The 17,352-nt window shown below is 43.2% G+C and overlaps 1 protein-coding gene across 2 annotated transcripts; it reads left to right on the forward strand.

The window, feature by feature from the left end:
- The first annotated feature begins 335 nt into the window (after positions 1 to 335).
- tmem65 (transmembrane protein 65) lies at positions 336 to 16,847 on the forward strand. Of its 2 annotated transcripts, XM_047159757.2 has the most exons (9): positions 336 to 591; positions 1,597 to 1,828; positions 2,405 to 2,464; positions 6,402 to 6,446; positions 8,325 to 8,392; positions 8,578 to 8,632; positions 11,827 to 11,869; positions 11,990 to 12,095; positions 12,184 to 16,847. In XM_047159757.2, exons 2-9 carry the CDS (start codon positions 1,606 to 1,608, stop codon positions 12,304 to 12,306), a joined length of 723 nt encoding a protein of 240 aa, XP_047015713.1. In that variant the 5' UTR covers positions 336 to 591; positions 1,597 to 1,605; the 3' UTR covers positions 12,307 to 16,847. The 2 variants fall into 2 exon arrangements, with proteins under 2 accessions (XP_047015713.1, XP_017341320.1); XM_017485831.3 differs by lacking the exon at positions 2,405 to 2,464 and having other exon boundaries at positions 339 to 591.
- Positions 16,848 to 17,352: the final 505 nt, after the last annotated feature.

The following is a 17,352-nucleotide window of genomic DNA, read 5'->3' on the forward strand; positions in this document are numbered from 1 at the left end:
CGTCTTTAACAAAATTTTGATGACGATTAGAGTTTCTGTGTTTGTTTGTGTGATTGTTTTTTTCTTTTTGTCAGTAGGGAGGGCGTCGCCTTTTTTTGGTTTCTCAGTAAAATGTCGACAAGTTGCCTTTTATTTATTTATTTTTTCTTATTAATTGAAGAGAAAGTGAGGGAAAGACTGTTTATACCGTAGTGACAACAGGAAGTTCCACATTTAACGTTTTATTCCTAACATGGTGGTGTTCTGTAAATTTTGCTGACACGGTTGAGAAAGGTGAATTAGTGTATGTTTTTTGGGGTGGAACCATGAGTTGTTTTTAAGAGGATTTATGATATGCAGATCTGGCAACCCTGATTCATGGTTTCCATTTGACTCATCTCGGGCGAGGAAAGTTGACTCAACTTGAGTAAAGAGAAAGAGAGTTACTATCCATGTGCTTATCACTATTGGACTATTACGGCTCGGTTTTTTAATTTATATTTTATTTATCTTTCTCCTGGTCGCCATGCAGGGAACTCTGGGTAATATAAGAGCTTCAGAACAACAACAACAGCTGGAGCAGAGATGAATTAAGCCCTATTATCTTCTTGGGTGAGATATGCAAATTCCACTTTGATCTTATTTGCATAAACCTCTGACTATTTTAATTTCTGTTTATGATGTCATATTTATTTCTGATGAAAGAGAAACCTCCATGGCAGCTGTTCTTAATCCCAGTCCTGGAGACTCCACACCAGCTTCTTCTACACACCAGTGTCCTACTCTACCCTTCTAAAGAGCTTTAGAACTAGTTAATCCAGGTTAATTCATTTAATCCAGGTGTGTTCACGCATTCACAATCATCGGGTGTCCAAATCTATACGCTTATTCACTTTGAAGTGCACTAGTTATAGAGTTAGAGATTCGTAATTATGTCTAAAAGCCTAATATAGAAAATCCAGGACACTCAGGATCTCCCACAATGCACTGCAGTAGGTCAGTGTCTAAACAATAGGGCTGTTTATGGATTCGTAAGGAGTCCGCTGTCTCGGATACAGGCCAGGACTGGAGTTGCGTCACCTGATCTGCCTGAGCCGATGGAAATATCAGGGTGGAGAAGGTCAAAGGTCTTACGGTAATATAATCAGGAAGCATCCCAGGTTCATGAGCGTAGTGTAAAATCTTTGTTCTGATACATTATCGTTTCTATAGTAGCGATGAACACAGGGACTTGTATGGCGGATGCTTCAAATCATCTGTATCGTTGATCTGGTGAAGGTTTCTGTCAGGATAGCTACATTTTATGGAAGGAGTCTCCAGTGTCATTACGTTTTCCTTCATGGGAAAGACAGAGGAGTGTGCGCTTTCTCAGTACACTTCCAGCTACAGTAGTGTTTATTGAAGAATTAAGCGTTCTTAGCTTTCCTACAAGGGGTCTACTTGGAACCCTTTCTGATTGAGAAATACCTAATACCTAGAACCTTTTAACTTTACACCCAGAACCTTTAAGTGTTCTCAATGTACCCTTGGTCTGTGCTGGTTATTCTTATTTAATAACTAATCTTTCACTTATTATTATTATTATTATTATTATTCCCCTCCCTACCCCTCTTTCAGGTTCTCCGCATGTTCTCGTCCACGATGCTGAGGTTCTGTTTGCAGAGAACCCTGAGCCCGTGCGTGCGAGGAGCACAGAAACGCTGGCTCGGCACACACAAGCACAAAGAGAAGCTCGAAATGCTAAACACTCCGAAAGGAGCGAAAGACTTTATCTACAGCCTGCATGCTGCGGAGCGCAGCTGCTTACTGCGAGAGCTGCAGAACTTCGAGTCCATCGCCATCGCTCAGGGTAAGAGCTCGCACCCACTCGACCACCGTGACGGCCCGGAGAACTTTTACGAGAAACCGCACACGCGACGGGTTTTTATATCAGATCTGTGTATGCTGCAGAACATCTGTTTCCACCTGTAGGTTCCGTCTACATCCTGCATGTACTTGTTGTAAATAAACAGGAAGATGTGATGCAATGACTGAACTTGTGACGTTCAAAGAACGGCTTTATTTATATACTTATTTATATACTGTAGCCGTAATAATACTCTGCTAATGCTCTTCAGACACATTGCGCTGTCGGTCTTATTGTTGTTGACACTAATTTGGGGAAAGTGCAGGTGTGGCTGAGAGACCGGGATCTTTACCCTTCACCGACGCACATCACACTGTGTTCACCTCAAGAGCTCTTGTTCTGCCGCCTCGGCTTTACGCCTGAGGTCTCCGGCTATGCAGGCTCCGTAATACACGGGTTCTCATATCGTCTTGCTCTGAAAGGAGATGCGCTCGCTTCCGACCCGCCAGACTTGTCTCTCCACACCGTATCCTGATTCTTTTCCGTCTCGCTCAGTCTTTCCTTTCTTCCCTTGTTCAGAGAGCGCCCCGTTTAGGAGAGGGTTCAGCAGAGACAAGGTTCCAGCCGAAGTGACCGAGGGTAGGTAGATGTGCTCCAGGGCCGGGTCCGAATCGCGTCAAGAAAAGTGGAGCCTCTGTTCATTTCCCCTCTGTTCTGTTAAGTCTGGTATTTCACTTATTAAAAGAAAGGGCTGGATTGAGAAATATCAGCTGTGTAAATCGGTGCCGTGAGGGGAAGTGAGTCAGGGTTTAATATTTCTAAATTGGTCTGGAGATGTGTGTGTGTGTGTGTGGGTGTGTGCGCACTTCTGGTTTCCCTTTAACACAATGCCTCTTGTTATGCTCTGGCTTAAGCATGTGCCATTTACCACAGAAGATTAATAGAATAGAAATGATCGAAAACGCCTGATTTTCTCCTCATTGTGTCTTATCGCCTGAGCTTAGAACGTCTCGGCGTCTCAGCAGCTAGTATAGAACTCTGTAGGGGTGACGTTCAAGCAAATGCTGGTGCTAGAGCGACACGGGTGAATGGCAAACGAGCTTGACTCCTAAGGAAACCATCCCACGCATACTCAATACCAGGACAATGTTGGTATTATGTATTAGATTGGATTTTTCCACGTTTTCCTCCCAGTTTGGTCACAAAGCAGCCAAGCTCGCACCGATTATAAAACAGCTGCCAACCGGCGAGGGTGAAGACCTTCCTCTGGGACACGTCAAGCCAGCCTGAACATCTTTTCTGCGACGCATAGCAGCGTAACACACTCCGAGCAAAGCGCTATCCGCCCTCTTCTACATACTCGGACGGCAGCGTGCTAGCTCACGGTTACGCTCGACTGTCGTCGTGATTGACTGCGGAGAGAGTAATCCCATCCTTCCCACCTGGAAAACACCGGCAGTTTTGCTCGGCGATAGCGTGAACGCTTTATTGATGTATTTTCCTGAAATAACACATTCAAAATAACGCTGGTTAAAACTTTTTGGGCCTTTATACGGTATACAGTCAAAAGTTTTCAGTATTTGATACGTAACAACATAAACTAGCACCACTGGCTTTGTGGTCGTGTTACTATAGTTACCACCAGCGACATAACTTTACAATACGATTATAATATGCTTCTAACACCTCAGAATTATCAGCGCTCAGGTACACTGGGTTTTCGGCGCGGCGGAGCGATTAATCAGCCAGTCTGTGTAACAGCATTTCAACAGGAATCACTTGGGAACCTTTCTCATGAGCCGGTTTATTTCTTTTTTTGAGGCTGTACGCTGAAGCTGTAAGTGATATTGATTTAATAATCTAGCGAGGAAGAAGTCCAGTGTAAATTTGTCCGAGATAAAGGGAAGGTTTAAAACAAACGCATCGCTGTAGGTTCTGAAGAGAGAACGGCCTGAAAGAAGAGCGAATCGTTTGAGCATTCGTCTCGGAGATTTGTGCTGGAGCTGTGTTTGTGAGATTGTTTGGAAGTCTTTTAACTCTATTAATAAACCTTTAGTCTTCCTCTAGATAGTGTGTGTGTGTGTGAAAGATTGTGTTATGCTCCTGCATGATACGGATAATATATCATATTACACATCTGTGCTACTTAATATTCTAAGTAACACAGACGCAGATAAACGTCGACTTCATTCTTCATCCAGACTTTCGCAGGAAGTCGTGTGGAGCGCGTGATTCCAGGCTGAATGGTCGTACAGATGCGTAAAAGTTTGAGAAATGCCCGATTTTTGAATAAATGATTGTGGAAGGTTTGTTTGTTTGTTTATTTGTTTTCTTATTAAACTATATCATTTTTATCACACTCGTATTCGGGTAAAACATAAATTCAACCTGATCATACACTGAGAAAGTTCTGGAAAACGCTTGGAATTTCACTCTAGAAAACCGTACGAACGTTTAAGGACGTGGTAAAGCTTGTAGCTAGGGCTGGGCGATATATCGTTTTAATTTATTTATTCATTTTCATATGATTCATTTTCATATGATTCATTTTCATGTGATTCGTTTTCATGCGATTCATATTCATGTGATTCATTTACATGTGATTCGTTTTCATGTGATTTGTTTTCATGTGATTTGTTTTCATGTGATTCATATTCATGTGATTCATTTTCATGTGATTCATTTACCTTTTCCCTTCTCTCCTCCCTTCTCTTTCCCAAATATTTCATTGAGAAGAAGAAAATCTATCTATCGATATCTATCTATCTATCTATCTATCTATCTATCTATCTATCTATCTATCGATAGAATACCGGTATCGTGATAAATGATAAACGCGATACACGTTTGTGAGATATCGTTGTTCTTGTTTACGTTTTTAATAAATACTAATGAATTCTTACCGAATGGATGCTGTTAATTTGATGTAATGCTTTTTTCTTCTTTGTCTTCGTAGGCATTGAAGAAAAGTCTCGTCAAACTCAGTTTAACTGTTTTGCCGAGAGTCTGTTAGCTAAATTATGTATCGTGACGTGCATCGCGTATTGTAGAAATGTCCTCATGTAACACGTATATGATATTTTGGTCATACTTGTAGTCTAATGAAATATTAGAAACACAACAAGCAATATTACAATAACGTTTTACTAACAACGCATTTTTGCTGTGACATTTTTGTTATTGTCGTTTATTTGCTTTTTCACTGAACCACACAAACATTACTATATTAGCACTCTCTCTCTCACACACACACACACACACACACAGTTGTTGTTGTTGTTGAGGGATAAAGTAAGTAGATTTCTCTCTGCAAGGAAAATAACACTTTTTTTTTCCTCTCTCCTTGTCATGTAACAAAAAAACAAACCTCACAAACATATCTGTCTTAAAGACGTGTTTATCTGATGGATAAACGAAAGTTCTAGCTTTAGCTCTGACTGTTTATCTCTGACACTGGAGACTCCTTCCGTAAAAACACTTTAGAAAAAAAAAAGTCTATTTATTATTATACTTTGATTATGTAGGGTGTTAGTCATACGACACCCTATGAATTAGCAGTTAGTGTAGAAACAGTAACTTGTAAAAACAAGAATGTAGTAGAACGTTCCGGAACTGCAATAATTGGAGCTGTCGTTAGAGAAAATGAATCAACGCCGTCTGACCAATCAGAATCGAGAATTCAAGAGCACTTGAGATAGGTCGGAGATAACAAACGCCGTTTTCCTGAGATGACCGGATTATTTTCTGCTGAGATCAGCGTTAATAGGTTTTCCGGAGATAATGAATTGAACGTGTCTGTTGTGATTTACTGATGCATCAGACTTTACATCAGACTTTACATGCTCCAGGGATGTGATGATGAGCGTTTATGCTAGGGCTTTTCTAAATGTACAGATTAATGTATCTGCTAATCTATCCGTCTGGGGAAATTTGTATAATCAGGAGGGAAAAGTGTTCAGTAGATTTTTAGGGCCCATGAACAGCCCACGTAATGCGCATGAGCAGCCCACGAACAGCCCATGAACAGCCCATGTAATGCGCATGAGCAGCCCACGAACAGCCCATGAACAGCCCATGTAATGCGCATGAGCAGCCCATGAACAGCCCACGTAATGCGCATGAGCAGCCCACGTAATGCGCATGAGCAGCCCACGAACAGCCCATGAACAGCCCACGTAATGCGCATGAGCAGCCCACGAACAGCCCATGAACAGCCCACGAACAGCCCACGAACAGCCCATGTAATGCGCATGAGCAGCCCATGAACAGCCCACGTAATGCGCATGAGCAGCCCATGAACAGCCCACGTAATGCGCATGAGCAGCCCATGAGCAGCCCACGTAATGCGCATGAGCAGCCCATGCCTGGATGGAAATGCGACCAGGGTTCACGTTAGTAAAGTGTTCGCACTGATCCAGCTTGAACTAGAACTGCCTGTTTGTGTTTATTACGAAATAATGTGGAATTTTCTTATCTTTGTCTGAAGTTCTGTACGCAGTCTCTTACTGTAAACCGTCATGTAACTGAAACATTGCTCAACCTTCTCTCCCCCCCCCCCACCCCCCCACCCCTTCAGAGAAACTGGAGTCGTCTCCACCCAGTACCAGTCAACTGAGATACGGTGAGATGTGTTTACACGTTTACTGTCTCCTCACACACACACACACACACACACACACACACACACACACACCAAAGGCTTATGAAGGACGAATCCCCGTACAGACACTATGTTTCAGACCACCGGTAGTACTTCATTCATTATAAGCGTAGACTTTGTGTTTTTTTTTTTAAAAAAAACAGAAATAATGGCACAGTCCTGCGCAAATAAAATCTTAGACACAAATAATCAAATCCTGTAAAGCAAAATAGCGAGTCAAGTCAAGTCAACACAGAACTACAGTAGGGCCGGGCGATATATATCGATATAATACCGGTATCGTGATCAATGATTATGTGATACACTTCTCGGAGATATCGTTGGTATGGTGGTTCATTGTTGCTGTTTTTAATCATTAGAAATTAAATGGCACTGAACGGATGCTGTCAATTTAGCGTAATCTTTTTAGATATATATATATATATATATTTTTTAAAGCTTAATCTTCTTGGTCTTTTTTTAGGCATTAAAGAAAAGTATCATCAAACTCAGCTCAACGGGGGTTTTTTTTGGTTTATTTTCCTACCGTTTGTTTTGCGGACAGCTTGTTAGCTAAATGATGCATCGTGATACGCATCGCGTATCGTAGAAAATGTCCTCAAGTATCGTGATATGATATTTTTGTCCTATCGCCCAGCTCTAAGACTACATACAGTGCAAATACACCACAGTATGAGACGAGCGCTGGACAATAAATACAACAACACGGGCTGTAAACGGTTCCATAATAAGGAGTGTCTTTTTAAAAAGTTATATCTACTCTAGATATAACGGAGAGTAAACTCTGATTGATCCGTAACGAAACTCTTAACAATCTATAAACGGCTCTTTTACTGAATACACTACTTCCTTTTAACGATGTACAAACATTCGATCTGTAAATAGAGATGCGGCGATGTCGGTTTATAAAAATACTTCTGTAAGTGTAATGTAGAGCCCCGAGTTTATCTACAGAGTTTTTTCCTGTTCGACGTGACGACGTGTAATGTCGCCGACGACCTCTGTAGTGCAATTTAGCATCGTGCTAGAGTCACGTTCTCCGCTCACGCGCAGCGAAGCTTTGCCGCTCGAGCGCTAAAATGCAAACCCGTTTCCGGGTTTTGGCGCTACAAGATGACGTCATCCCTGCGACACTCTGTGGCGATTGAGTGTAAGTGTAGGAAGCGCTCGATCTGATCTGCAGCGGAGTTTCCTATAAACGTTAATATCGCAGTCGATCATGTTCGTGTAATCATGGGCCGTCAAAATCGTAATCGCGATCGATTAATTGTGCAGCCGTACACCGTAGACGTCATTTCTATAATAATAAATAAATAAATAAATGTACTTTCTTGGCCAACTTTTGAGCTTAGAGGGTGTGCTGTTGGAAAGATGAGAAAGGGATCTTTTCGTTTTGACGGATGTGGGTCGTTGCACTCAATGGGTTCAAATGACTCCACAGTCCCAGTTCTACACCAGGGACATGTCCCTGTGTTTGGTTTTCAGACGGTCGCACGTCACGGGCGCCAAGCACTCGCCAACAACCTAACGTTGTCGGAAATCGCATCGTCGCACGGGTATTTTATTCCGCTGAACGATAGTGGAACTGTATTTGCGCAACATGTAAATATGTAACATCATATTTTTTTTTGGAATGTGTGAGGGGCGGGGAATTTTTTATTATTTTTTTTTTAGTTTTTTTTACCGCACAGTAACAGAGAAGAAATAAAAATGTGTATAAAAATGACACTTCTGCACTGTATTGTATATAATCGTATAGGCAAGACGGAAGGGTTTTTAGAGATGCTGTCTGGGTCGGTCGCGTACACCGACACTGACGCGCTTGTTTTTTCGTTTCAGTGCTCCTTCACAACGCCATCCCGTTCGTCGGCTTCGGCTTCCTGGACAACGCCATCATGATCGCCGCAGTAAGTGGTATGAGCCTCTGCAGTGGTTCAGATGATTTTGGGGGTTCACGTCATTGCACAGTTGTGTGTATTCGTGGAACTGATCCCGGATCAGGCTGGATCAGCACCGACTCCTTTACACTTGCACAGATGTAACAGACTAATCTAGTGCACGTTACAGAGGTTAACTCTGTGTGCGTTCACAGGGAACCCAGATCGAGCTGTCCATCGGCGTGACCTTCGGGATATCAACCATGGCAGGTACGTTTATGTTACACAGGTGTAATGTGCGTAATCCATAATCGTACGTGTAACCGTGTAGCCCCGGTGTTTTTACACCACGCAGAGACAGGAAAGCATTCGCTCTATCGTCTGGAGATCGCGAGTTCCGAGTCCCGGTGACGCCAGGAGAGCGGAGTCGGCCATGCCTTCTGGGTGGGAGGGGCATACGCTCTATCTCCTATCAATCACAGCAACACTAGCCAATCATGGACATCTCTGAGGGGGCGGATAGGATGTTTGTTCTCCATGTCAGATCACACGGTGAAGATCCTCCAACAACGGACCTGCGATTAAAGAACACGCCCACGTCGCTCCAGGCTCGTGCAGAAAAGATCTAACACGCACAGAGATTTTTTTCTGTCCATTAGTATGTTTTGTTTACGCTTCGCCGTCGTCACCACGATCGTATTTGTACTGTAGCCGTGCGGGCGCGTTCTGCGTCGTCCTTCCCGGTCCTCCTGTTTGACGACTTTCAGACGAGTGTTCTAGCAAGTCACGAAGGTTTTTAGTTTTTTTTAAAAAATTGACACTGCGAGAATTTTATCGAAGTTTTCAAATTTACTCTAATGGCACTTCTGATCTTACGGCTACTAATAAAGGACCTTTCTTTAAGGCTGCAAAGAGATTCAGTCCTGACATAACACCTAAGAGGATGGGCATTTATTTATTTATTGATTGATTGATTGATTGATTGATTGATTGATTGCCACTTTTACTTTCAGCGCTGATGGGATAACGTGTCCTGTGGGTTATCAGAACCATGCTCATCGTAACGGTCAAAATCCTCCCTTTAGTACATCACTTGCTTCCTGCAATGATCCCAGCCCCCATGTTGAGTATCTCACGTGTAGTCGAACCTTTCGGAGCAGATTTCCAGGCGCTCTTTTGCCTGATCATGACGTCATGGGTTGAGACAGGCTATTGATGCGGCACAAGAATTAGGTCTTGTATCTACTACATGACAGTCACACCGGATGATGATTTTGCCAAACCGGGTGGTACTTGGTGATCGGCTGGGTGCGTGGCTAGGTTCCCGGTGGCAATGTGGGCGTGAAATTTTTACTGTTGACTGTCTCATGTCTCGATTCACCGTCGCCGCATGTGTGTGTGTCTCTCGTCTCGCTAGGACCAATATCTACACTACCGGTCAAAAGTGTCGGGACACTCGGGTTGAAATGTTTCTCACGACCTTGAAAACCTTCTGATCTGAAGGTGTGCGATTAAATGTCTGTAGACAAAAATATAATCGCGCCGACGCGTTCGTTTCTTTCGTTAGAAAACGAACGTTTTATTTACAAAAATAAATCTCGGAGGGAAATATTTCCGAAAAGCAGGCGATGAGAGTCCGGCGTCGGGGCGAACTCCTTTAATACCGTTTAAAAAGCATCCCGGGTAAATTCCTCAAGAACTCGGGTGAGAAAACGGCAAGAACACTTTGAAGATGCTAAAATACAGAATTATTGACATTTATATAGGATTTTTTTTTTATCACAACATAATTCCCATAGTTCCATTTGTGTTACTCCAGAGTTTTGATGACTTTATTATTATTCTAAAATGTGGGGAAAAAAATAAATAAATAAACATAAAGAATGAGTGTGTCTAAACGTTTGACCGGTAGTGTATATTTAATGTGACATTATCACGCTTCTTTATGTCTGATACGCGGGTAGAAGCGTAAGACCTATCCTTATTGTCGGATACGTAGCTGGATAATCGCCACTGGCTAGACGTTATAGTATCGTTGAATAGTACAGAAAGTTGAAGTTCTAGTTCGTCTAGACCGCTGATCTAAACTCCCAACCGAAGAACTGGTTTAAAATGTGCTGATTTTTATTTTGTGCGTGTCTGTGTGTGTGTGTGTGTGTGAATCACACCCAGTGTAAAGTATCAAATGTCAGACTTGGCAGATCGACTGTAAATATTTACAGTAAAACAAAGTTGTGTACGCTTCATATTCGTCCCTTTTTAAAAGAATCGGCGTTGAGCGTCCTGTTGAAGCGGGACACGGGTTAATAATCAGTCGGTTGACCCTAGTGTGACGGGCGTGTGACGGTCGGCGAGGTGGCGAGCTGCCGTGTGAAAGCACGGGCACCTGACAGCTCTTCAGGAATTCCGGCCAGAACTGTTTCCACCCACATTTTCTCCGTGTGTCGTGTAAACACCGGCTCCTGAAATGAAAAACGGCCTCGGTGTCTCTCCGTCGTATTTTATATACCAGCGGTACTGATATTCAGGGCACGTCCCGAACTGAAGAGTAATTAGAATGAGTTTTCAAAACCCTAAATGTTCTCGCTGCTGGAACGATAGGTTTCATGCTTTAACACAGCAAGGCTTTATAAATAATGGACAGCTGGACGCACCGAGCACCCGTCTGTCCTATTATATACTATAGCGTTTCGGACATTTCTCAAAGGAGCCGACTCCCTGTTTCCTCCGACTGACCCCCCCCCACCCCGTTCTGTTGATCCTACTGTACCTTATAACTTTGTGGCTCGCCTTTGTAAGGAAAAGGATAAGAGCCGAGCAGCCGGAGGCGGAGCTTATTTCCAGGCCAGAAAAATGTAAACAGGTGAAACAAATGGAAGAGAACACGGACAAACCCAGCTCCAGATCCGTCAGACGGCAGTGTTGCTAATCACAAGCTTTGTTTTTTTTTTTTTTAAGGTAAAGTTACGTTAAAAATATGAGTGTTCTTGGAATGTGGCGTTTTCTGTGAGGAAATGTTTGTTTAACATTGCAAGGAAGGAGTCTCCGGTGTCAGCGCTTTCCAGCAATAAATCTAGCTTTCGTTGGTTCTCGGAGGGGGGACTAACTGGATTCTCGGACCGTGCTCGTTACTCCGTCTTTTGATACGCGGTTGACGGACTGCTGTGGTGTAAGAGGAATAAAACACCTGGAGACACGCCGCTTCGTGTCGGGACGTGTCACACCATTGCTCCGTCGATTGTTTTTCTATAACAGCATGCGCCCAGGCGTTGTATTGAGGAATTATATTATTAAGCAGTTATTATAGGAGTTAACTGTGTATAGGAGGTAGTGATGTGATGTTGACATTTGGACACTGCTTCATCAAGACGGGTCTGAATCCGTTCCTCGAAATTGTCTGTATTGCTCATGCTTGTGTGTGTGTGTGTGTGTGTGTGTGTGTGTTGTGTGTTTTGTGGTTGCAGCGGCGGCGTTGGGAAACTTGGTTTCTGACCTGGCTGGACTTGGGTAAGTAGCAGTTTATAACTACACAACATACACACACGTAATTACATATTACTCATATTTCTGAGTATTTCAGTTTGTGTGTGTGTGTGTGTGTGTGTGTGTGTGTGTGTGTGTGTGTAGGCTAGCGGGTTATGTGGAGGCTCTAGCTGCCCGGTTGGGGATGCAGATTCCCGATCTTACACCAAAACAGGTTGACATGTGGCAGACCAGACTCAGCTCACACATGGTAAGAAGTGTTAGTGTGTGTGTGTGTGTGTGTGTGTGTGCGCGCTCCTAATGCTGAGGATAATGACTCCGGATGTGCTCGTGTGCAGGGGAAGGCGATCGGCGTCACCATCGGCTGCCTGCTCGGGATGTTCCCGCTCTTCTTCCTCGGCGATGAAGACGAGGAGGAGAAACAGAGTGCGGCAGTAACTCCACTCGCAGACCCCAAATAACTGTTCTACACATCGCCCACACACCACCACCGCACAGCAACACTAATAGAGCCTAATACTAGAGTCTACTCATTCTCTCAAACAGGAAGTGCCATTCACGCTTTGTCTTCGGCAAAATAATGAACTAGTCTGAAGATTCCTTTTAGTTTTGTACTGGAGCCACGAGGCGAGCCTAGCTAACACGTACCGTCCACACGCTCGCGTTTCTTAAAGCCGCGAGATCATTCTTTAATTAGACAGACCGTCATAACAAATTAATGTTCAGAGTGGAACTCCGTACAGTCCCGGAAGGTTCCGACTTAATCCGCTTTTCCAAGATGGCCGACTAATAACACTACGCTTCTCAGCTACACGGCGAGCTTCTGGTCGTGTATAGTAAGTCACACTGCGTCCTAAACCGCATCAGCACGTGTGTGTGAGACATCAGTATGGATGCGGTTTGAGGAAGATATTTATAGCAAAAGAGGAAAAAAATGTTTGTTTGTTTTTTTTGCTATGCGACAGGAGGATTGTCCCATTTCCCACCAAAAATACCCTGAAAAAAACCCAACATGCCCTTTCAAACAGGACCGCCCTCTGGGAGAACCGCAGCGTCTCATTGATATACTTGGATCCTGGGTGGACGTTAGCAATGATGCACGTGTAGCATTGCCTCTAAGAGAGTCCCTGAGCAGGAAGGTGAGTTTGGAGTTACGGAAGCAGATGTGCTTTCTGTTCACATTCTCCACCAGAGCCTCGACCACCTGACCTTGGCACATCAAAGAGAAGTCGGTGCTGTTCCCCTCCTTCAGGCGTGATCCTTCAGTATGTGTGTCTTTACGCCAGATCTACCAGGTTGAGTTGAGACGTTCTGATGTTCACCACTTCCTATCCCGTCTCCTTGGAGGAGGGGAATCGCTGAGGTGCTGCCCACGAGGTCAAAGATCTGCCCGTTGCAGATCTCGATGACGGAGCATTTACACTGGAAGCTCCTTGCTCCTTCAGACTTCTCCGCCACACTGCTTATGAGGTAGAACAAATGCTCAATGCTACGAGGAATAACACCACGCCGGTCATCGGAGAAATCCGTCGGCTCGTTCGGCCCCGGCACGGTAAAGGTCTTCCCTGAACCCGCCTGGGTCCGGGATTCTTCTCCTCGTCCTCTTCTTCTTCTTCTCCGTGCGGGTGTGAGTTATCGTTCCTCGGTGATCCGGACATTAGCGAACTGAGCTCCGAGAGTCGAACACTGCGCGATCTGTTCCGCCCCCACCGCCTGGTTCATACTGATACACTTTATTTTGGTCCAAACGGGCCAGAACAAAAAACTAACACTAGCAACGCTTTCTGCGCCTCGCTTCGACTTGTCACGCTCGCGATAACGTCACTCGGGTGTGCCACTTCTTGGTTACACGACGTTAGCCTCGTAGCTGTAGTGCACAACTAAAGGAACAAGCTTCATACATAGAACATGTCTTGGCTGATGTTTATTATTATTATTATTATTATTATTTTTGTTGTTTTTTAATGCTGAATTATTCCTGAAAAGTTCAAATGGTTGTAACGATGTACTTTTAGTGTTTTAAGGTATAGATTTGCCGCAGAGAGGAGCGTAAGACTGGAGATTGTCTCAGACTGGAGGGATTGATGACTATTATATTATACATAAGGTGCCAGCTTCTACGCTTTAGCCGTAGCATTTACGACAAAATTACGACCCCTTGCTTCTCCAGACTACAGAACTGCACTTTTTTTTTTTTTTTTTTTTTTTTTAGATGCAGTACTGTCAAAGTCTTAGGCATCCGAACTTTGCATTGTTGAGTCGATTAAAAAAAAAAAAAGTTTCTTTTAAAAATTGAAATGGTACAGGAATGAAAATGTTCGTATGGCAGTAAAGAAAGCAACGGATTTACACTATACGTTACTTTTTAGGCAGAAATCATAATGGCGTGTGAGCGGTTTCATCTGCCGAAAGTCTCCAGAAGAACTGCGGCAGGTTCTCAGAGATCCTGAGGAAAAACGTACCAGCTAAATTCCCTTATAAACCTGCACGGAGTGTGCACGAGATGGTTCGTTACCGAGCAAAGGGTTGTTACTGTTAATACACACTGTCTTGGGTTTCGTTTCATTATTTTCGAAGGCGCCTTTGCTTTATAGCGTTTTCTTTAAACGCGCGTAAGACTTTTGCACAGTATTGTTAAACAACAGTCAGAACAAACAACAGAAAGGACAGTTCACTGAAGGGGAAAGGACGTGGCAGGTGAAAGAAGCGCATTTGCTTCCGGTAGCCGTTACTTTCAGTGATTTTAGATAGACAGGACGGTCTCCTCTACTCCGAGGACGTCATATCGACGTAGCGGCTCACGGCACCAACTGTACACAGCAGCACTTTATAACGCTGACTATACAGTTCAGTTCAATTCAATTTTATTTGTATAGCGCTTTTAACAACGGACATTGTCACAAAGCAGCTTTATGGAAATATATAAATTGCGGATTTAAATGTTGAATGTATAAGTTTTATCCCTAATGAGCGAGCCAGGGGCTGAGGGTAAGGGAAAACTCCCTGAGACGACACTATTTCGAAGAGGAAAACATACACCACTCATCACACTTGGCTAGATTGTTGCGTCCATGTTTGTCCCCACTTTGTACATAACGTGATTCTGAGTTCCCTCTTCCGAGCTGTGTCGGATGCCGCATCGGATCAGGTGAACGTCGATGTGTAAATTCAAGCCTCGGACTTGAGAGCCAATAGAAACCAAGAAGCCAGGGCTGTGCTCTGATTGCCCGGTTAAAAAAAAAAAAAAATGGTGGCGCTGCGAACGATTAAAGTCCCCGTGAAATCAAAATGGAAGTTTTGTGGCTTTCTCAGAACGTATATGTTAGTCTTAAGGTTATCTATAAGCTAGTGCGCTCCGAAACGATGACAAAACGCGCAGAAGACTTACAGTCTCTCTCTCTCTCTACCACCGATACGGCTCAACGATTTTGATGACGTCATTCTGCACTTTCTCCAGTTCTCCAATCAAATGCTCTGTAGAATCTGAAGTGTCCCGCCCCGTCGTTATAAAAATCACCACGCCTAAAAGCTGTAGGCTGTTTTAAAAAGGGCGAGGGGCCACTCGATATGTCTCGCCCTGACTTCCTGTTTCAGTAGAAATGACCTCAACACTTCAAATAACCCAGCATGCTTCAAGGCACTTCACCGGGACTTTAAGTAGCGTCCACACCAGACGATAGCCTTCTCGTCCACCGACATGTCCTAGGGTGTGTTTGTTTTTTTTTCTTTTTGGGTCTCTGTATGCTGGAATTTTCTAGTTAGCAATTTTGGCACCTCTTTAATCCTAGTCTTTTTTTTTTTTTTTTAAATCTCTTTATTTAAATACAGATACTGGTTCATTTCATATCGTTTTCTATATAAACAGCTACCGTGGATATGAAGTCTCTGTACGTTTACGCAAAGGTTTGCGTCGAGAAGGAGATGAGGACGTAGTAAGATGTTTTACACGGTGATTTGGATCTCTGAGATTTGATCTCTTGATCTTTCCGTGCTCGTCTCTGCCGAGTGAGCGGCAGTGCTGCGGGTTTTCGAAACTGGTGCTCACTACCTAAGTGGCTTCACCTGAACGTGAAGTTCAGCCTTACTTCTATTACGATCCTAAAGTATTTAGTTCCTCGTCGAATATCTACAGTAGTATGAATGGGAGGAACCTCGTTATTGAGAACGCGCATTACGCGTGAAAGCATTGCTTTTACTGAAGGACAGGGCGTTTCATACCGAACCACGACGTGCTTACGGGCGCTCTGCGGCCGACGAACGCCGGGTTTGTCGTCACAGAAGTTCAGTCACGTTAATCTCACGCGCTCTCTGCCGTCTGTGGGGTGAATTGGAATCGCAATGAAAACATTAACAAGCCGTAACTAACTTTTTGGCCCCGCCCTCTATGTTGAAACTATATCCAGTATGTGTTGCTTTCTAGCTGGGGGGGTGGGGCTAATTTCTGGGCCTGAAAAATGAAGCTAGAAATAAGGAAATTAGTTTTTAAAATTTTTTTGTTGTTGTTATAGATTTAGAAACACTTCTACCACTCCTTTAATCAAAGTTCTCATAAGTCTGGAAGGTTGTCCCTCATGTAAGCACGAAGGATGTCATCTCATTAGTTTTTATGTATGTTTTTTATTTTTAATTTTTTTAAATGTGTGTGTGTGTTTGATATCAACATTAATGTTTGTGTATTTTTATCAAGTGCTGCATGCTATAGAAGCTGCCTTCTCCTGCACAGATGATCCCCGATCATAAAAAAAAAACTAGATCCTACTGGAAAGAGGAAAGCGTTCGGGTTTATCCGGGTTTGGAAACAAAGGGGGGAAATCTGCTAAGCTTTTCATTTCTGTGGATGACGGCTGGAGAATCAGGATGAATTCGATTTGTGCCTTATTGACGTGTGACATGTTTTTATATTTATATATTTGATCACATGGAGTATGTACATCTGATCGAGCATACTAACATGCTAAAAAAAAATCTCTGAGGTTGAATAAATCTCGGGATTACGAGAGAACTCGATTCTCCTGTCCTGATTTTGAAAACGGTCAGCTCTGGAATGATTGTAAATCTCGAGGAAAGATTACGAACGATGTCTTTTTGTGGTTAAGCAGCTTATAATCCAACAACGGACACGTGAGAGAAATCGGACCTTTTAATAAACGCCGTCGTTCCTCTTTTAAGAGTAAAAAAAAAAAAAAAAAACGGTGTTGGAGAAATGAAACAGAAAACCAACATTAAAGGTTAGCATATATCTATTTATTCATTTGTTCCAATTCTTTTAAACTTCTGGAATAATAGTAAACTCATATTCACAAAATGAAAGAAACTTCTGATCAATCAATAATCATATCATCAAGAAAATGAAAGCAATGATAATTACAATAATAGTCATATTTTGAATAGAATAATTGTCTTCTTAACAATATTAACATTCACAACATTTTCTTCATATGCTGAGGTGTCCCACGCGGTTAAAACACTGAGCCTTTCCCTTTCGCCGGTACGCGTTTCTGTGGTTC

The sequence above is a fragment of the Ictalurus punctatus genome, chromosome 14 (genome assembly GCF_001660625.3).
Source record: "Ictalurus punctatus breed USDA103 chromosome 14, Coco_2.0, whole genome shotgun sequence".
Taxonomy (NCBI): Eukaryota; Metazoa; Chordata; class Actinopteri; order Siluriformes; family Ictaluridae; genus Ictalurus; species Ictalurus punctatus.